The 22,185-nt window shown below is 40.2% G+C and overlaps 1 protein-coding gene across 4 annotated transcripts in view; it reads right to left on the bottom strand.

Moving 5' to 3' along the window:
• LOC308397158 (serine/threonine-protein kinase D3-like) overlaps positions 1 to 21,737 on the bottom strand; it is a 54,624-nt gene extending 32,887 nt beyond the window's left edge. For 3 of the 4 annotated variants that reach the window (XM_080882935.1, XM_080882937.1, XM_080882938.1), the window contains exons 1-2: positions 21,456 to 21,737; positions 17,520 to 18,180 (exon numbers count right to left, since the gene is read on the bottom strand). In XM_080882935.1, the coding sequence (XP_080739061.1) occupies positions 17,520 to 17,816 (297 nt within the window). In that variant the 5' untranslated portion in view covers positions 17,817 to 18,180; positions 21,456 to 21,737. The remainder of the gene's footprint in view (positions 1 to 17,519; positions 18,181 to 21,455) is intronic. The other variant, XM_080882936.1, reaches the window with a different exon arrangement.
• Positions 21,738 to 22,185: the final 448 nt, after the last annotated feature.

Raw genomic sequence — 22,185 nt, 5'->3', positions numbered from 1 at the left:
TTAAGGCCACCTGACTCCCCTGTCTTCCAGTCTAATAACCTCACATAAAAGCTTTGCAGCACCGCGACTGGCACAGGTGGCATGAAATTCATCAGCACGTATTACTTTATCCATTTATCTGCTGCTAATAAAGGACAATAACTGCTGATTGAGCTCATCTTTCAGAAGTCTACATCAATGTTGACTGATGGTTAGATCCACTGACTGGCTGGAAAGATTAAAAATGTAAGATTTTACCGATTACTTTTAAAATCACTGCTCACTCGTATTCTCACACTCAGATTGCTTTCCCTACAAAGAAACACGTCACAGGGCTTATCTTACATTTGTGTAGTATTATTAAGTTTTTATTTAACCAGGAAAATAGAGTCGTGATTAATAAAGTCCTCTGTTAGTGCCCTGGCCCATAAATTCATGCATTTTCATTGTGGTTTGCAACTCATTGTTTCAAATCTAAAATCCTGCTCTTTCCTTATTTAATACTTTTGCAAAGCCAATCACTGAGCCCGATCAGCCCCCCTGGTGGGCTGCACTTCTGCCCCAACTAATGCTAAAGTGAGCAGCAGTGCTGAGAGACGCATGTTTGAGGTCAATGATTGAGAGGTGAATGTTTGCTTTTGGAGTTTGAACCCTTTAACCCCTCACATCGATCCCACACTTGGGATTTTCCTACCTGGCTTATGTAATTAGTATCTGATGGGAGCAGAGCAGATCGTCACACAGACTCTGAGTCAGGTGAGACTCTCCTCACAGATGTACACCATGTTGAACTCAAAGTTTCCAGAGAGCTAAATCTGATAATCTGATCCTGGCTGCCAACGATGCACCGATCCAACTTCACCACCTCTGTTATAGTACTGCCGACAGTCCTGATCCAACACCAGTATTAAATTAATAAGCTGTGGGGTGGCGGTCAGCACTGTCAGCTCACAGCAAGAAGATTCCTGATCTTCCAGCCCCATCCGATTGTTTAATTAACAGTAAAGAAAATGGAGGGATTGATGGGTTCGTCGCTGTGAGGAAGGAACTGGGAAGAACCAGCTGAATGCGCTCAGGGTGTGCTCACATCAGGCACCGCTGCCTCGTACTGTGCCTGACGATAACTTATAATCCAGTCTGAGTCTCTCTGCTGTCTTTTGCACTCACTTTCAGTTTGACGCACAGACAGGTGCTTTTCAAATGCACGCTTGCAAAGCACAGGTTTCGTGATTTTGCATTTTGCAGATTAATTTAGGACGAAGTGGCACACTGTCCTCTCACATATTTACTAATTAGTGATTTCTGCAGAGCCAGCCATCTGTCAAAGAAGTGTATGACAGCGATCGCACTAATGCTTGCTTGAAGAGGTAAGCCAAGCTATGTTTGATCTAACCGGGGAGGTATGCACATTGGTCAAACCAAGCGATCTTTGACAGCCTATCGCAGTCGGGCATGACACCAACCACTTGCTGTAACTACGCCTAAGTTCCCTAACTTTGTATAAATTTACTGGATTTACAAATTTACTAGGGCGCTATTTACTAGTTTAAAAAGATAGATGAAAAAAGTCCAAGGCAAGAACCATCAACAAACTGGTTTCCACAGTCATTTTCCAAAGATGCCTAAAGTCAGACCACAACACATCCACTTGCTTTCCTGCAGTTTAGAGGACATTGCAGCGCAGTCACTGGAGACTAACTTTAAAGCACAAAAATCTCACAAAATGTGTTACAGAGAATCACTTTGCATGTGTCAGATTCATTACAACATGAGGAACATGCACACAAACACACACTACAAAAACATCCTCCCTCCTCAGATACCCCCGCGTGTGTTAAACTGACCTCAGCGCTTCCTTTGCATTCATTCAGGAGCAATATGACCACAGTTAAAGAAAAGAAAAAAAAAAAAGTTTCGACACCAACTCAAAGCTGCCCAGCGCTGAGATTTCACAAACAAGCTTACGCCTTTCAGACCTGCGACTTTTTACTGATAAAAGTTCACAACTGCAGCAGAAACTCCAGATTTTACAATCTCTTAAAGATAAATGGAAACAGCCAATAGTGTGACCCATTCTGAAAAGAAACTGCAAAATCAAAAACACATCTGCTGAAAAACCACAGAGAAAGAACACAAAACGCTCCAGCTAAAGGCAAAAGGACCAGCAGATTCTGCTCTGCGTCTCATTTCAGATCTGAATTATGGAATATGAAGTTGATCACAGAAGAGTTGAATGGTTTGCGACCAAAACATCATCAGATAAACCACAGAAGACCAATTGGTCATGGTAGAAATTGGTCTGTGTTTGCAATACTTTTCGTATTGAAGTCTTCATTTTATACCATGAGAAACAGGAATGTTTGATGAATAATAACCCTCTGTGGTGAATAATACAGCAGGAGACCGGAAATGTTCAAAGTAACATCCCCCACTGTAATCTTCAGCTCACGAATCTGCTGTAAAAATGTACCCGTTACAGCTACTCCACAACAGTAGCCATTATATTAGTTACATGATACTAGGATCGCCTTAATTCTCCGTGGCAGAGATTCAGGGTGCTGGAAACATTCCTTTAGAGATTTTGGGTTCAAATTTGCTGGCCGCACATCCCTGATGTGAATCTCCAGTTCCATCACATCTCAAAGGTTCTCTGTTCGACTGAGGTCTGCTGACTGTGGAGGCCGTTTGAGTACAGAGAAGTCATTGTCATGTTAGGGAAATGAGTTTGAGATGGTTTGAGCTTTGTGACATGATGTGTTATCAGAAGATGGGCACGCTGCGGTCTTACAAGGATGGATGTGGTCAGCAGCAATACTCAGGTAGGCTGTGGGGTTTACACGATTCTCATTTGGTCCCAAAATATCCAAAGTGTGCCAAAGCAGGAGTGGAACATGGTGTGGTCTTCTGATGCTATAGCCATCTGCTCCAGAGTCTGAAACGTTCTTCTTCTGCAGACCTTGATTGTAACGAGTGGTACTTTGAGTTATTGTTGCCTTAAACAGCATGGCCTCTGTCACTCACTGGGAATTTTCTCTTTTTAATATCACTCTCTGTAAACCCAGAGTTGATTATTTGGGAAAGTCCCAGCAGATCTACGGTTTCTGAAATCTCAGACCAGCCCGTCTGATACCAACAACCATTCAAAGTCACTTAAACCACCTCAAGCACCCAGCTCATTAATTAAATAAACTAATATACTGCATTTTATTCTTTAGTAACTAATCAAAGCCAGTCTGGGTACATTCTGAACATTAACAGTATCATTGTTAGTTTTCTGATACACACAGTCTAACATCTCTCGCATGACTCGCCCTCTGTACTCGAGGCACAAGTACAATACGTTTAATATTACAACTTTTTTTTTTAACTTCTTCTTTCACTGTGGTTTTTCAGTCATCACTTTTAATGGCCAGGACTTTAATTAAGGAAGCGGCAAGTTTCCCCACTTACGGTGACCTCAGAGATCACGCTGTCAAGCACAGGAAGACATCTGCCTACCAGCGAGCCCACTAACACAGACACCGTTCCAGTACTTCTCACACTAACTTTGGTCATTTGACATTAAAAACTGGACATAAAGCCCCCTTTTTAAGAGCAGCAGACACAGACAAGGTGATCCTTGCACATGATGTCATCTCAGCTGACAAATTGGATGTAAATGAGCTGCAGATATCCCGATTAGATTAGACATGGTTGCGCAGAGCTAAGTAAACATTAAACTCAAACCAATTTCCTTTTTCTTTTTTTTTTCTTTTTTTAAAAAAAACAAAAAACAAAAAAAACAATTTCCTTTTTCTGACCACATGACATCGCCCAGACGGAAACAAACACACTTCCTGGCTCTTATCACAGTGGCAGGTACAATGGAAGCAGGTGAATGAGGTCAGTATCCAGGTCACTCATGTGCTGACATTTAGCAGTTGAATACCAGCATCGTAATTAGACGCTATTACTGCTGATCATCTGCCACACAGGCAGGTGTGTTCACTGCACTTCCTGCAAGACTCAATTCAAGAGAAAAATTACCCAACTTCTTTTATTTCAATTGCAGGCAAAAGCCTGTTATGTATAAAAACTTCCTGCTGGACACGGACAAGCTTCTGGCAGGTAAATGAGCTCATGCAGAGAGCTGAGAATACATTATCAGATCTGACTACACATTTACAGGCAAAACAATTCTCCTCACACATTTATTACAGATTTTACTACTGTCCTCCAGTGTAAATGCTTCTTTCAACACTTTGCAAACACATGTTTTAATATAAAATGATTTTGAAACCCTTGTGCAGACATTTCGTCTAGCACATCTGGATCAGGGAATGAGACTGGAACATGTGCCGTTTTTCTCACAGACATTCGTCGTTTTCCTCAGGCCAGCGTACAGCTCACCTCGCCAAACTGTAGTCAGAGAGAAGGGTCTTACTTGACTCAGTCCATGCAAAGTGGTGGCAGCTCTGCTCTTATCTATACCAATTACATAAAACAGGTAGGAAAATGGCAAGTGTGAGATCGATGTGAGGGGTTAAAGGTGACGCTCAAACTCCAAAAGCAAACATTCACCTCTCAATCATCGACCTCAAACATTCCTCTCACTCAGTACTATTACTTAGTTTAGCAGTAGCTGGAGCAGAAGTGCAGCTCACCAGAGGGGCTAATTGGGCCCAGCGATTGGCCAGGAAAGCACACAACAAAACATGTATACTGCATGTTGTCACAGGAAGCAATGAGTCGCAAATCATACAAATGAGTCAATTAAATTCTTGAGGTTCTCTTCCTTGTTAAATAAAAATGTAATAATAGCACATAAATGTAAGATAAGCCCAGTGATACGTTTCTTTGTACTGACGTTCACCTTCAAAGTAAAAGCTGCACCTTTTGCAGCAGCTAAGGTGAACGCGCTCCATTTCCTGTTTGCACTTTGTCCAAGTTTCACTGCTGCTCGCAGAAGAGTTGATCAAGATGATCTGCTGCAAGCCAAAACACTCATAAGGACATTTTTAGTGCAGCGCTCTCTGCGCTACTGGAACCCCTAACCAACTGTTTGGGGAACACACACTTTTACAGAGATAAAGGTAGTTGCTAGGCCAAAACTTTCAAAATAAGAGTAAGCCCGTTGCAATGATAAAACATAATTTGCATCTATGTACATGGTCTGTATTTACTGATGCAGGTGTGCATTTCAATTAATAAACAAATGTAGGAAGCATTTAGGTTTTTCGCATTGATCACACTTTGAAGTATCCCAGCTTAATTTCAAGGAATCTGTCATTAATGGATTTTAATAAATTACAGCACTTAAAGTTTAATGTTAGCTGGTTAATATCTGGCTCTTCACTTACTGTAACTAAGCCAATCTGGCCCTCTGAGGGAAAAAAAAATGCTGCCCAATGCAACTCTAAACTGTCCCATCATAAACAATGGCCACTTATCCAGGTCCGGGTCTCCCCGTTCACCTCAAGCTCTTCCAGGGGAAACCAAGGCTTTCCCAAGCCAGCCGAGGGACGCCAACTCTCTAACATGTCCTGTGGCTGCCCTGGGAACTCTTCTCAGTAGACACGTAGGAGCCACCTAAGAGCCATTCTGGTCAAATGGCTGAACGACCTAAACTGGCACTTTCGATATTGAGGAGCAGCAGCTCCACCCTAGTCCCCTTGTGTGTGGCTCAACCTTTGGAGGAGGCCCATCTCCACTGCTCATATTCTGGATCTCATGCTTTCGGTCACCTCGTGGTCATAACTGAGCACAGGAGCGTATATCAACCAGTAATCGATTAACCACAGTGCAGAAACTGTTATAACTGACTAAAGAACCAAATGAAACAAAAATTAAATGACCTTTTCATTACATCTACAAACAAAGTATAAAACAAAAACTATAAGATTGTATACTAACTATATATATTAAATAATTTAATTAATATCAAAAACACGAGGCCTAAAGTCATATTAAGAAAACTGATTGTGGGGGTTTAGGGCTCACACAAAATACTCGATAGTTCGGAGAAGTTAAAGCATCCCAGGACACAAAATCTAAAGAGACACTCAACAGGATAAATAAAAGATTTTATAACAAACTTTTAGTTTCAGACAGCAGCTGTGTGATGATCGGGATCAGAGTTCAAGCTGGAAACTTTGTGCTTTTCAAGGGATTTTCTTGACTAATGAGACGACAAATGGAGCTCAAAAGGCTAAGCTGGGATTTTCAAAAGTTAAAAAAAAGCATTGCAGTTAATGTTTTAATTCAACATCTTACATAAAAGGAAGTAAGTGACAGGATTAAACCTCACATCCACATTTAAAACGTTAAAACTGAACACTTTACTCCTTTTATAGCATTTTTAATCACTAACATTTATAAAAAAAATAATAAAAACAAAATTTTAATATTTTAATTTAATTCAAGTCGAACTATTCATTCCTGGCTTCAGTTTTTTTTGTACTCTAGTATAGTGGCTTTGCTTTATTCTCTATTCAAAATAATCCTTATTTTATTTAATTTATATGCTAAGCCTTGGTCCACATTGGCTACATTTAAACTTCTTATTAAGTCATCTGTACCTTGCTTATTTCTAAGAACTTATAAAATCCTGGACAAACCTGGAAATGAAACATAAAGGCTTATTTGAAGAGTGTATCAGCAGAGAAAGAGCCCAGGCAAAAGTCATTAATGAGCTTCTCACGGGCTCAAACAATGGACCCGTTTCTCTGCAGTTTATTACTGAGACTGGAAAACATTACTGGGATAAAAGGAACTACATTGTGTGAGTCATACTAAACACTGTTGAGTTTGGTTTAGTTCAAAAGAAGTGTGACCACTGATCACCTGTAGTGAGGTCATTGCACAGGCTTCCTGTAAAACTGAGAAGTCAAACTTGTAATTCTTGGTTTTGAGACCCTGCGTGTTCTCAGACGTGCTCGTACGCTGCGACCCTGCTCAGGTCATCTGGATCAGGCTGGTTACTCGCTGCTCTCCAAGATTGGTGAACACACGTTTACCATATATGCTCCATGCTGCCTGGCATCATAATCAAGGTTGGCACATTCCAAACTTTAAACCACATTAAAATAGGTTATTTTTCTTATTTTATAAATTTTAAGCCAGTTTTCATTTTTTTTTACAGTTGATTTCATTTTACATTTAATCTTTAATTGATTTAACTTCTGGATTTTTTAAACCACCCTAGTGTAGCCTTATGATTGCTGTTTATAATTATATTATTTTTTGGATTATGTAGTAACCCGGTTACGGTATCCGTATGAACTGCATATGGAGAACTGATTGATTTTGTTTATGTAAATAATTTATGTACATAAGCCATCTATTCTTATGCACTTGAAACACACCTGGAACTATGGAGTTCCACAGGGTTCTGTAGTGGGGCCCATAATCTTCTTTTTTTTACCTTATTTAAAAAAAAACAACACAAAAACAAAACAAACAAACAAAAAAAAAACCCTTGGAAATTTAAATTTGTCTGACCCTGTAGAATCATGTGATCCCCTAAAAAACACAAAAACAAAAAAATAAAACAGTTTTGGGTGAAGACATTTATCTTGTTGCTGTAGGATATTAGCCTGAGCTCGATCTTTGGCTGCTCTTCTCATCTAATATCTATCAAAAAGGTTTTTAATATGAAAATGGATGTGTGTGTCCGTGGAGCTTCTACAGAGAGCCAAAACTGCCAAAATCCAAACCAAATAAAAAGACAAATCATTTCATCATGTTGTTTTCTTTTCAGACGTTCCCTTTAGGGGTCGCCAACATCTGCCTCTTATATCCTCCTCCTTCACTACATCAGAATCAGATTCCTTTATTAATCCCTAAGAAAATTATGTAATTTATGAATCTCCACTTAACTCCTCCTCTTTTCCTCTTGTCTGGCACCTCAATCTTCATCATCCTGTGTCCAATATATCCCACCTCCATACCATCTCACCCTTTCCTCTTTAGCTTTGTCTCCAAGCTGTTCCGCTGATGCACTCATTTCTAATCCAGTTCCTCCTTAAATGCGTTGCCTATGGGTTTGCTTGTTAGTTTATTTACCCTGTAATAGTCACCTCATCTGCATACTGAAACGGAAGAGAACAGGGATTTTTTTTTTTTTTTAAAGATGTAAAATGTATGTAGATAAATTAAAACAAATGGAAACAAATGATGTAAACAAAAAAAATAGGGAGGAAAAAATATGAATGAACAAAACAAATGAGAAGAATAAATGATAAAGTCAATATAAAGAGAAATTAATTGATAAATATTAAATCATAAAATGATGTTAGATTATTTTTGTGCACTTAACTGCATTAATTTTTAACTGACATCAAGTCATTTATTGATTTAGGCAATTTAAATCCTTTGTGCATTTTAACAACCATGTCAGTGGAAATGAAGCATATGTGCAGATGCACTCAGCCCCGCAATGAGATTCAGATTCATATAAAAGCAGAACCAGACACACGTGAAGCTCTATAAATCGGACACAAAGACAGCAGCCGGGTCATTTCAGAGACACATTACATCCACTTACATTCATTTCCCGGAGACACCCCAACCATAATCCACAAGCACTACTTCCATAACCCAAATCCTTACTCAATGCTCAAATCATCTGAGGATTGTGGAAACAGGCACACAGAAAATAAGGTACCTTTATAGGGTGATGTCATTTACCTATGACACAGGTATTATCTATTTATTCTTTCAATTATTATTTTAATTTATTCTTTCACCTTTATACTAGTCTTGAACTTCTGGTGATAATTGTGTATTTTAAGGGGAAAAGATGGACTTTATTATTTTAAATAAAAAGGCAGCTAAGAAATTATTTCATATTATTCATTTCCACACTTCATGCCCACCCACTGCTTTATGTACCTGCACCTTCAGCCAACTATGAATCAGGTTTAAACCCACAACCTTCTTGCTTTGAGGCGAGAGTGCAGACCTCTGGACCTACATGTAGCTGATTTATTACACAGATATATGACGGAACCTGTCACAGTGCTTTAAATGGCTTTTATTTCACTTTAAAAACAGTAAAACCTTGAAATATAAGAGTAAAGTCAATATTTTACCCCATTTCTTTTTCAGCAAACACAGACCATCTGCACAGTTTGTACCCGAGACTTTTGGATTCTACATTTTGAAGACCCATAATTAGCATTTTGGGAACCACCATGTTGGTTTTTATAGCCAGAAGTGACCACATCTGGACCAGAGGGTGGAGTGCTGAGTTATCAGCCAATATTCATTTGCAACAAACAGTCTGCTGACATACAAGAATTTTACTCATTAAAATTTAAGCACAGTTTTAACCATATTAAAAGTCAGATAATTCTATTAAAAATGCTCTAAGAACCAAACACAAACAAACATAGCAGAGTCGTCCAAAGTTGAAGCCATGCAGATAGCTAGCGGTTACAACTGGTGATACGGTGGCTAGTCTACTAGCCCTTTTCCATTTTTACCTATTAAACTTAACAGGATGCGACTCGGTTTTGTTTGTTTTCTGTTAGAATAGAGTAGCACATAATAAGTGTGGGGTCGTTATAGCAACACAGCCGGAAGTCCAGTGATGTCATTTGTTTGCAACACGAGCGCCACAACAAGGAAGGATATTTGTTGAGGCGATGATATACCTGCTGCTCGATCAGTGGCTTTTTGTCTGACTCGGGGACAGCTGTGTTAGTTTGTGTGGAGCCATTTCCTTTGTTTCTGGATTTCAAAAGTGGTGCTTTTAATTTTTGTGAATCATCGAGTGACGCCACTGACTAGCCAATCGGTGGCATGCAATCACATTTTTCAGTGTCTACAGATCTCTTGGAACCCCAGCCAAGTAGGTACTTAAAATAAAAAAAAGTACCTGGTACCAGGTACAACCAACTAGTGGAAAACCCTAAAAACTGAGTCGAGTCAAGTCGAGCTGAACTGAGCGGTTACTAGTGACAAAAAGCTAAAGGCATATCCTAAGTCCTGCATATGAGTAATTTTAAAGAAACATACATCCTCAAGCACTTTGTTATCATTTGTAGCTGTAAATGAGGGCTGACTTACTACTGGAGTGCACATTAGACAAACTGCAGATTTGGCATTTATGTATTAGTTTCATTTTTTTAAACTTTTGGAGGTTGCTACTAGCAAAATGAACATTAATTTGTGGATTTTCCATAAAAATGATTCTCTTCATGCATCTTTAGTCAATCACCGTTTGCCTTTGGTGTAAACAACATGTATATTCTGTATTTGGGGTGACATATGAGCTGCACACCTGAAGATTTACAACAACTACAAGAGTTACAAGCATTTAAAAGCACCATAACACTGACTCCCTCTCACATACCTGTGCTACTAACATTCACGTCTCCACCTGAAGCACCACCTGGCCTTGGCAGCCATGGAAACCAGCAGAGTAGAGGACACAGCAAAGAGAGACACTGCTTTAAAGGATATCCTTTATTAAAAGCAAGCACATAGTTTTGTAATGCTGGTTATTGTTGCCGAGGAAGAAATTTAACACCTGAACCACTGGTCACTGTCAAATAAGCTAGCATGACTTTTTCAGGTTTTCTAACATTCAAATGCAAGATTTAGATGTGATCACAACAACCTGAGAAACATTAAGAGCTCATAATCCAGGTTAGTGAAGTTCAAACTGTAACTGTAAATATCACATTATCCAAAACCCTTTGTTGGTTGGCATCTTTTGAAATACAGACAGTGTTATTTTTATTCACCCCACTGAAACTGCTCGTTTTAAAAGTTTTAAGCTTCATAAATTGCTCTAGGATGTGTTGAGTGATGAAGGGCTGTTAGTGCTGGGATTAAGTACGTTAATGGGGTGCTTTCCAGTGCAGGAACTGGTGGGCAGGTTTGAAAATGCCCCTATAGGGCCAGATGCAGGGTCTTTTCTGGTTAGAAGAAAAGCACCTAATCAGGGGGAGGCCGTTCTGAGCAGCCCTTTAAAATGCTAGCAGAGCTTGGTGGGGATGAGGTAAACAGAGACAGCAACAGGTTTCAACAGCGTAAAACTGTCAAAACATACAAACACAACGTTAAAAGGGGAGGTTTAAAGGAGTTTCCTCATTCCTGATCCATATAAATGCTTGCAACTTTCACAGTGGTCACAAATAATGAAGAAAATAGAGATCAAGTATTTTCTGTGCATTTTGTATTAATGGCCAATTTGTCTTTAAAGGAAAAATTCCTCTAATTACTGTTAGCAAACAGTATGCTCCAGACTTAGGAGCAGACAGCAGGATCCCACATGAGGTCTAAGGTGAGCGATTGCTCGAATGAGGCTGATATTTCTTCTCTGTAGCTCCACACCCAGATGTACTTTAAAAGATATCAGTCAAGAGCAGAAAAACAGTTTGAGGCGAGAGTGACTTTTCGTTCACACCACAGAGGAGTCCGTTACAATGAGTCAAACCCTGAGAGATCAATGTATAGATGACTTTCCCCAGGTATGCATTGGTGTTATTCTCAAGATTATTCAAATGTAGAGGAAGCAGGTCTGGATTTCTTTTTTTTTTTTAATTAATTAATGTTGTTGGTTCAAAGCTGAGAGCTCAACCAAATCAAACTCCTGAGTTTCTGACACAAAAGTTCTGATTGTGACAGGTTACTGTGACTTTGAGGTACTAAGTTTGAAACAGAGGCTGGGTTTTTAGGATCACCAAGTCTCAAGGAAAACTCCATCTGTGTAGAAAATCAGAAAATAAAAGAGGACCTAAAATCGAACCTTGCAGAACACTATAGGTAAACTTACTTATGGTGACTGAAAAAGGTTCTTTCTAAAAGATCATAAATTCAGTTAATTAAAAGCAAAACAAGCCTCTAATGGTGCCTTTTTTCACAGATGAACTGGTTAACCCTTCAGTACATCTGTGCCCGGCCTGCTTGTTCCTTATTGCACTCACAGTAAAGGAGACTCTTTGCAATTCTGAAAAAGTGACAGATTATAAGACTGAAAGTCACAATACAAGTCTCCTACAACTCCACACATGCTGCTCCTTTGCTTGCTGCTGATGCAACACACTAAAAATGCTGCAAGACCAAAACCAGGAGGCTGCAAAGCTCCGTAAAGTTTTGAAAGCTGCAGGAGAAAAATTCTCTGCGATCTTATCGCTGCTTATCGTCTGCTCAGTGATGATTAAAAATACTGCGGTTTCAGTTTCACAATCCAGGATGGGACTGTGTGTGTGTGTGTGTGTGTGTGTGTGTGTGTGTGTGTGTGTGTGTGTGTGTGTGTGTGTGTATATATGGTGAGGGTGGCATGGGATGAGGGTGTAGCAAGGCAACCTGCAGAGGAGGGGAACTTCCCTATACTTTGCCACGACTCCTCTGGCCTCCTACACACGCACGCGGCTGGACTACAGTAAATCAGAGCAGATGCATCCACCCGCCCACAGACGGAGCTCTCAGCTTCTTGATGTGGATGCAAAAGGAGAAAAAAAAAAAAAAAAAAAAAAAAAGGTTGAGAAATTCCAGCGATCGAGTCATTTTCGGCACAAACCAAACAAGACCAGTTTCCACCTCTTCACCTCTTTAAGTGTTCCTGCTGGAACATCTACTTTGGGTTTTCAATCAGACAGAGAAAGAAATGACACTATAAATTATACTGTAGTTTTAGCAAATAAAACATTTTGGTAGTTGCAATATTTTTTTAATTTATTATTATTAATTATTATCATCATCATCATCATCATCCTGGAGCAGGCAAGCAGGTCAGTCTCTACATGCATTTCTATGATTTTTTTTTTTTTTTTTTTAAAATGCAGATGCACAGAGATTCCCAGGTGGCAGAGAAGAGGGGAAGATTCTGCAAGAGCTGGAAAAATCCTCTGCAGTCACTTTATTTCCCCGTTTCCACTTCTTCTTTTCCTGTTGCACATGTCACAATTTCTTTTTCTCAGTTGTGACCAGAGATGGGCAGTAACGTGTTACTGTAATCTGATTACTTTTTTCAGGTAACGAGTAAAGGGATTACTATTGCAAAAACGGTAATTAGATTACCGTTACTTTACCGTAGGAACGCTGCGTTACTGCGTTACTAAAACCGTGATTTTTTTGCAAGAATGTCTCATGACAGTGACGTAAGCGAGTGCGCCGTTAGTGACAACAGCTGTGTGCAGATCAACAGTGGATCATATATCGATTGTGGGAGAGAGTATGAGCGTGCAGCGTTTAAAGCGTGAAAGTACTGACCTTACTTTGAGTTTGATTCCATAAAAAGTGACAAAAACATTAGTGTCCGTTGTGCGTGGGAAGAAAACTTCTTTTTAAAAGCAAAAAAATCCCTAAACTTCCAAGCAAGTACCGAGTGTGCAACGACGTAATGGGAAATTCACAGATAAACTCGCGGATTCTTCCACTGACCGCTGCGGCACACCTGCACCAGGGTAAACCTCCGCCTATGCCACTCCTGCTGTACAGGTGAAGATAGAGCAACAGTACCGCTAGTCTTTGATGTTATTTATTTTCTGCTGTGTTTTACTTGCATCTATTTGAAAGACTGAGTGTAAACACACAAAAATATTTTATTTTATGTGCTGGAATGTGCAGAAAATAGGTTTAAATGTTAAACAAATTTCTTCCAGTCAGAGAATGTTGCATATAATTTAATTTTTGCTTGATGCATAAAGTTAAAAGGTTAAAACTAATAAAACAAGTTTTAAAAAGAGACTTTTCCATTTGATTACATTTTGTATGATGGATTATGCAGAAAAAGTAGAATTGGGCTGAAAGATCTATCGCTTTATCACCTCTTCAGGTTGTAAATCGTGTTTTTAAAAAGTAACTAAGTAATTAATTACTTTTGAAAATAAGTAATCAGTAAAGTAACAGGATTACTTTTTGGGGGGGGAGTAATCGGTTATTAGCTACTGATTACTTTTTTCAAGTAACTTGACCAACACTGGTTGTGACACCTAGACCTCATGTTTTGTTTGCAGTTTGTCGGCTGATATCTGCCTACATATGCTCACTGATTGCAGCAGGCCAGTAAATCCAGTTTTGCCCTTGAATTCTGTGCAAATGTCTGCACCAACAAATTACATGCATATTTACTACATTAGCAGACTTTAAACAGGTGTGATTCTTAGCGAGGGGATGAAAAAAAAAAAATGCTTTTATGTGTGGGGGAAACCACAGAAAACTAACGCTGTAGGTGTGATGATACATATTGGCAGATACTGGAAACAAGCTATCAAATGTGGCTTTATCTGAAAACTTCAGAAGTAGTAGTGATGGTATAAATACACATGTCTGCGTGTTTGAAATCACTGTAGTAGGCTGTAAAGCTGTCAACAAATATTTGATTCTAATCTCACCTTTGACAAACAAAGACCTGCTACGACCACCTTAAGAATACCGCGAGAATCCGTTTAACACTCAGGTTTAGTGACAGGTTTTTTCCTTTTGTTTAGATTATTGTAATGACTTTCCAAAGAGTATCAGTCATAAAGCATTAAAGTGCAAACACCATTACAAAAACTGAGAAACGTAAACATATTACACCAGTTTTAATGACTCTACACTGGCTCCTCAGAACTTCTGTAATTCATTTTAAGATTTTACTTTACTTTTAAAGCCCTTCATGGTCTGGCCCCAGAACAGACTGGCAGAGGGAACAGTCAGGTGGAGGGAGGAAGAAGATCTAAGACTGCAAGAAGAAGTGGGAACATGAAGAAGGTCCAACAGAGATGGTGAGGTTGAATGTCCGTAGGAGAAATCTGTTTAACTGGGAGCCAGTGAAGCTGTTGCAGAACAGGAATGATGTGGCGAGTCGAGGTGGGTTATACCCATAACGTGGGCAGCTGAGTTCTGGACCAGCTCAGGCTTATAAAGGATACGAGAATGGAAGGATAGAGTACGATCAAGGATGACACCCAGACACTTAAACTGTTAAAGAATTTCTTCCTTATATTTTTTCTTGATTTATTATTTGATTCTGTTATGCTATACAAATAAAACTTGATTATTTTCAATTTTTATTAAAAGAAAGCATCTTAAAGCTTAGACCTGACAGTGACAAACGAAGAGATTTTAAAGAAATTTTGCACCCGTGTGGAGCTTTTTAAACAAAAATTCAAACATGATTTTGATTTTGTCGGCTAAACTGTGAGCATGCATGAGAGCAGAAGCCCCGTCACTTCATTTTCATGTTAAAAATTGGAAATCAACTTCCTCACAACAGCCGTGCCTTCATATCACAGAAGTGGTGAGACCTGGACGTACGCACGTATCAGTGTTTTTTGTGCACATTTTTTGGCATTTAGGCCAAATAATGTGCACACAAAAACAAAAACAAAAAAAACCAAACAAAGACACTCTTTCGGTTGCCATTATGCGCAATAACAATAGATACAGCCTATCAGCTGGCTGTTTTATCACTTTCTTTCACTTTGACCACCCTGTTGCTCTTGCGACCCCAAACACACGACTGTAAAACAGGAAGTGCAGCCGCTGACACAGCAATGCCAACCAGGAAGTGACATTCCCTGTGAAAAAGACTTTTCCTCTGCTGAGGGTGGGAGCTCAGCCAGTGACAAGCTGCAAACAAACACTGCCTAACAGACTGGATGTGCTCGCACAACCCAGCCAGCGCTGGAAACGCGTCTGCAGAAAGAAGTCAAAAATGAGAGCATCACTAGGTTTTAATCTCCAACCCATCATGCCTTGCAAACTTGCTGCAAACTGTGTGTGTTCATTTGGGTATGTGTGTCTGTGAGTGCGTGTTGTAGCTTGCTGGGAAATGCACTGAGTGATGTAAACGCAGGTGGTACGTTCAGCAGTGGTAAAAACCAGAAAACCAGCAGATGGTGAGAGATAAGGTGAGGCTCAGAGCGGAAGCTAGAAGCTTGTGAAGAAGCTCTGACACAAAGTTGAATGCATCCCCAAGTGTGTCCAACAGTGTCGGCCTGCCCACTTTGCTTATATTTGGCGACACATTTCAGCAATTTTTTTTTGGTTTTATTTTTAGACGTGCCTGACAGAATGATGCCTGCCCTGGTCGCTATATGATGGACTCTAATATATTTGTATATCACCGTCTGCAAGCACGCAAGGACCCACTTAAGGGTTTTTTTGGCATCAGACCATTAACATCGGGCTTTGTGCACAAGTCCACACACCTGATAATTATTTGTGTCCACATAGGATTCATTTCTTGCCTGTGGGGGTTTGCAACGGTCTCTAAACAAGCGCAATTCCCGCCTGGTTTGCAAACTACCTTATAAAGATCTCACCCTGGTACTTCGGTTCTCATTTGTTTTGATGGTCCTTCATATTATTAAGCCACTTCTTTAGACAGGCTATAATTGACTGTCTTGGAGTGTACCTACTCACAGTAACACTTAGTGTGTTTGGGAAATCCCCTGTGAGCTGGACGGCCATTCTAACAAGAAACAGGTAAGGAGCAGTTCATGTGCCTCCGAGCTCAGTGACGACTACCAAGATGATGGAGCTGCAGATCATGCAGAGATTGACAGAGTCACTGGAGACGCAGCGGACTAATCGTTATTAGCTCATCACTGCAGAGGAGAACATTTAACACTCCTTCCTCCACAAATGCAATCAAATGCTTGCAGCTCACGAGCTCTCGCAGACATCGCGGCCAAAGTTCAGATTTGTTGAAGTGCAGAATGTGACAGGCTCGACACACGACGATTAGAAAAGAGGAATCCAGCAGGGCAGCGAAGGCAAAAAAAAGAAAAAAAAGGAGGAGAAGTTGATGCTGTGAATAAAAAAGACTGAATGACACGTTGTGGGTTTTCCTCCTGTAGGCTGACCAGAGGAGGAAAACACTTTCTTCAGAACAGTTTTCCATTCACGTAGACGTGCCGGGGTTGTGTTTTCTCAGTCGCTGGGATTGTTGTTGGTCAGCACAGATTATAATTGTTATGACTTCCTCCAAATAGCACCCTCTCCTTAAAGCTCTTAAGGTAATCAGTACAGGTACAGCAAACAGACCGGCATCCTGCTGTTTTGGAAACTCTCCCTTCTGTGGCTTCCTCAGCAACGAGTGGGTTCTACACCGGGGTGGAAAGCCGCATCGGCATGCTTGAGCCTTACTTTGATCCAAGGAATCGAATCATGCATATTTATGTGCACATACACACCCCGAATTTAAAAAAAAATAAAAAATTGAGGACTTTTTATTAGACAACAGGGTGGGTTTAGACAGTCACCAAAGAGCCTCGGCTCAGAATCAAACCTGTGTCGCTGCGTTCAGCCCTGCAGCCTATGGTCAACCGGTGTCTGAACTCCGACCTTTGACCAATAAGTTTATATGAAAGGTAAAAAGAAAGTTGTGTGGCACTGAGCCTCTGAGGGTGGGGTGAGGAGGACAAAGGGATGCTAAGGTGCTGAGCCTCATTTCTATACAACTAAATGGGTGGATGTGGGATGTGAACTTTTTTGAATCCTGAAGGTGAGACGTGCCAGTTAAAATCTCCAAACTTCTGCTTTAAGGTTGTGGATTTAAAAAAAAAAAAAAGAGGAAAAAAAGGAAAGTGTACAGAAAAAAAACCCTTTGGTTTTACCTTCTGATCCACGATGGAGCAGACGAGCTCCCTGACGGAGGACAGCGACACATCTCCAGGGTCGAGGGTGACCGCCTCCCTCGTGAGTCCGATCTGAAGCAGGAAGGAGATGCCGTGGAACGATCCCCGTGAGTTCGTGGGGCTGGGCGCCGACTGGCTGCCGTTGGAAAGCCGGCTGCAGATGGTGGCTGGCGGGCTGGGAGAAGGTGATGGGGTGGGCGGGGCCGGGTGATGAGGTAGGGCATGGAACGACCTTGGAGAAGCTGGCAGGGGCGGCGGGCTGTTATCGGTAGACATTGTCTGCTATCTGTGACGTGGTGGTGGGAGAACGACCTCGAAGGTGAACATCCAAAATTTAAAAAAGAAAAACGGTCAGCAGAGCATCGTGCGTCCAATCACTTGTCCCAATTTTTCAGCACTGAAATCCTGCGAATAAAGCTTCCTCTCACTGCAGAGCATCTCCGAGGCCAACCAGAAGAAAAATAGACTGAAGTAAAAGCCTGAGCTCTCGGGTAGATCGCCTTTAAAGAGTTTTATAACGTGGTTAAATCCTCAATAAATCCTCTGACCTGCTGGATGAGACTGCTGATCGGGAGCAAGAAAACAACGATGAAATGCTGCAGATCTTCCCCGTCTCTGCTGCTTTCACTCAAAACATCTGCTAGAAATAGAGACAGAGGAAAGATGAATCAGTCAGGAAAAAATAAAATCTCTCAAACGTTAAAATCTGTAAGAAACTTGCACATAAATAGACATCAACTTTGGTGGCACTGAAATCCTTACTCGAGAAGCTACATAAAAATGTTTATACTCAAGAGGTTAAAGCGCAATCAGTAACTTGATGATGTAATGATTAACTGAGCTATTCCATCTTAAAATGTTTGTGTAATGCCACAGAGGGGGCACACTTTTACATCTTTACCTATGCTAAAGGTCACAGTGCACACTGGGAAAGATGAAAGGAAACATCACAACAATATACGCTCGAAAGCTGAGTCCTTTCATGTGGCGCCATCAGAACAAATGCAGAACAGTTCTTAACATCAATATCAAAATATGAATGTCTAAATATTGTGAAATCTTATGTTAACATATTGAGCTTAAATACATGTGAAAATAAAAAATAAATGACCATAAAAACGCAAGAAGAAAATTGTGCAGGTGTGTTAAGCACAGCTAATTTTCAATAAGTCATTAGTTACATGAAAATGTAAATGATTTTAATTGTTTATGTCAAGGTTAAAGACAAATTTGTAAACCTTCCGATGACTTGTAGCCGTCACAAAAGCCTGTTCTGTTGTACCTTTAAATTTTTTCATAAACATGTTTGTTATTAAAGATGCAGGCAGTGACGACTGGTCCCTCAGCATGAAGGCCACTTGACTGTAAAGAAAAGATGGAAGAAGAGAAGCCTCCTTACTGAGAATTTGGGCATGAAAAGCGAACCTAGTGATGCGTGAGTTTACAGGTCATTGGCCAATGAGCACATCCTGGATAATCCTCCTTCTTGACTCTAATAACGATCGTAATTTACAAAATGAACTTCAGCAATTTTATTAAATATGACCTGAAATTAGTGACTGAGCCCAAAAACTCATCAAGAAAGTGTTTACTGAGGTCACAGATAAACAAAGCACAGGTCCCATTTCGATGTTTTAAAGCCTGGAATCTTCTTGGGTGTTGCATAAACATGTCACTTCCTGTGTCCATGACGCTGCATTATACAACACCCACGAAGGACACATCACACTGCTGCACATGATTAAAAAAAAAAAAAAAAAAACAAAGAAAAAAAACCAAAACCACACGGCGCAAACATAACGTACAAGCGTACGAGGGATCACATGATGCTGATTTACTGTTGCCAGTAGGTGGCACTGTGACTGTGACTCATTACTGTAATGCAGGCGTCCCGCAGCTGGATCAATGACCGAGTTGTCTAGCATGTGAAGTTTAAGACAGACTAGAAGATATATACTCAGTCTAACACAGAACTTCAAAACTTTGAAGAAATGTGTTTCGATTAGACTGGCCAAAGATCACGCTGATGCCTCTCTGGGTTGAGTTTGTGATACACCTTGAAAAACAGTGGACTTCTTGTTGGGTATAAGGCATGGCTCGAAGAGGATTTTCCATACAGCTTAAGATGTGTGTATTAAATGCCATACGTGTATGCAAAGCAAAACAGCCGGGCAACTGCATTGAAATTTTTCAGGGGGCCCTTTGGGACCATTTTGCACCTCTCAAATCAAATCAAATCACTTTTATTGTCACATCACATGTGCAGGTACATTGGTACAGCACATGTGAGTGAAATTCTTGTGTGCGAGCTTCACAAGCAACAGAGTTGTGCAAAATACAATAATGTAAACAAAAAATACAAGAATGGCTACATCTGAAACTAATAAATATATGTACAATATATAATAGTATATGCATTTCTGGATGTGTATACTAAATATTTTTCTACGTGTGTGTGTGTGTGTGTGTGTGTGTGTGTGTGTGTACACACATATTTTACAAATTAAATAGAGTAAACAATAAATAAAATATATAAAATAAAATATACAGAGTGAGACATGTGCAAAACAGTGGCATTACTGTACAATATGGATCTCATATTTAAAACCCATAAAATACAAAGGGTTTATCCACTTCTGACATGTGTGCAAACTTTTTGGTGAAGGTTTGAGCATATTTAGCCCCTAAAATAAAATATTGTGTTGATTCGTTTGCAGAAATAATAAAAATAAGCAGCACAACTCCAACAGAGGCTTCATACTTTCAGTGCTCAGGTGCTAGCGAGCCGCTTTAAGGGGTATAAACCTGAAGGGAGAGATACTCTTTATCTTAATTTATCTCATTTGAATAATATTATTAATATAAAAAATGTTCCTTTTTTTGTGTACTGCATGCTTAAGGACTTCTCCCTCCCTCCCCCCCCCCCCCAATATATGGCTCTCTGTTATGTCTCTACAAGCAACAAAGCTCACTGAGGCCTGTTGCTGCCCCTCTGTAGGTTTCCAGAAGCTGTCCAATCAAAAAAAGTTCCTTTAAAGAGAAGGCTGGCCTTAAAGAGACAGGAGCACATAACGATTATTTTGAACCCTTATTCATGTACATGTATTCTAATAAAGCTCCAATATTAAAAAGCAGAGTTGGACATGAGCATTGCAATCACTGCATAACAATATGAATGAAACAGAGACTAAACAGCAGATGAGCATTACCGGACGCTTTTGGTGTCTGACAGCTTCCACATGCGCCATCGAGTTGACTTCAAAAAGTTGACTTCATCATCTCGACACTTTCTGACTTCTGAAGCAGAGTTTATTTATAGAATTGAATTGCATAATAACGTCTGAAACAGGTGCTAAAGTCAGGAACTGTGGCTGCCGGCAAGCTGGGACCCATACTGCTCATCTGCTGTTTGCCATCTATCTCAGACAGTGTTACACAGAAACTTTCTATGAATAAATTCTGCATTTTGAACAGTTAAACTGCAGGAACATCAGGGTCAGATTATCGCATTATTTACAGACAGTTTTCATTTGAAGCCAAAACTAAAGTCCTGGTTTGAATAAGTTAAGCGGCGCAATATTGATTGTTGACATGAAAGATATTGTTTTGTTATGTTTAACTTGAAATAAAAATCTCATATTAAACTGCCGCTTCATGATTGTGTAAAAATTCTGATTTTAACTTAAAACATTTATTACAGTCGACTTCTAGCTCGTGCACATGAATATGAGCCGTTTCCTTTTGATCTCTCTGTAAACTGTGGTTGGCTACATCTGGATTTTCGCTCACTTATGAGATGATAAAATAACTCTGAATTAACTGAACCTGCACCAAGACTGAACTTTGCCAACAGGTTGTTTGCTTTTCACAGCATTCACGCGAATGAAAAACAGAAGTTAAAGGCATCACAAGTACCTCGGAGAGCCCGGTGGTTTCTCCGCTTCCATCGCAGCACAGGCGAGCAGAAAATGTGCGTCCCATTCAGCGGCAGCTCGGACCGCAAAAAGGCCGAGTTAAGGAACACAGACCCGGTGGGTCCTCCACAGCAGGTCCCGATGGGACTGAAAGCGACAGTTATAAGCAGCCAGAAGGACCTTTGGACTTTTGTTTTTGACTCTTTCCTCTCTAAACTCTCCCGGGAAGTCGCAGTCCGACCGAGCAGCTCCAGCTTCATGCGGATCTGATGACTATCAGCTGCGAAACACGCAGGGGCAAAAAAAAAGTGCAGCTCTCACCGGCAGGAGGAGGTCACACTCTGAGGGAAATTCAGGGACCGGACAGCTGGTGTCTCTGCAGCCCCGCTCTTTATGATGGAGGCTCCATAATCAGGCCCTGTCGGAGATTTCAGGCACTCATGGCTTCGGTTGCAGCACAAAGATTAAAAGTGAAGATTCATGAGAAGTAAGCAAAGACTGAACAGCTGAAGCATCAGAAAAGGCTAAAACTCTTTTTCAAACCACGTTGAACTTTAAGCATTGTCTTTTGTCTGTCTGTTTTATATATTACATAGTTTTATGTGAAACACACAGATGTAAATGAGCTGCTTTGCTTCAGTTTTTTATTTTGATATTAATGTCCATTAACGTAAACACTAAAACAAATATCTTACAGCAATTACCGGATTTCAGCACAAACTTTGGAAAAG

The sequence above is a fragment of the Rhamphochromis sp. 'chilingali' genome (assembly GCF_963969265.1).
Source record: "Rhamphochromis sp. 'chilingali' genome assembly, chromosome: 5".
In the NCBI taxonomy this organism is placed as follows: Eukaryota; Metazoa; Chordata; class Actinopteri; order Cichliformes; family Cichlidae; genus Rhamphochromis; species Rhamphochromis sp. 'chilingali'.
Note: the sequence above shows the minus strand (reverse complement) of the source record. Positions and strands in the feature narration are given on the sequence as shown.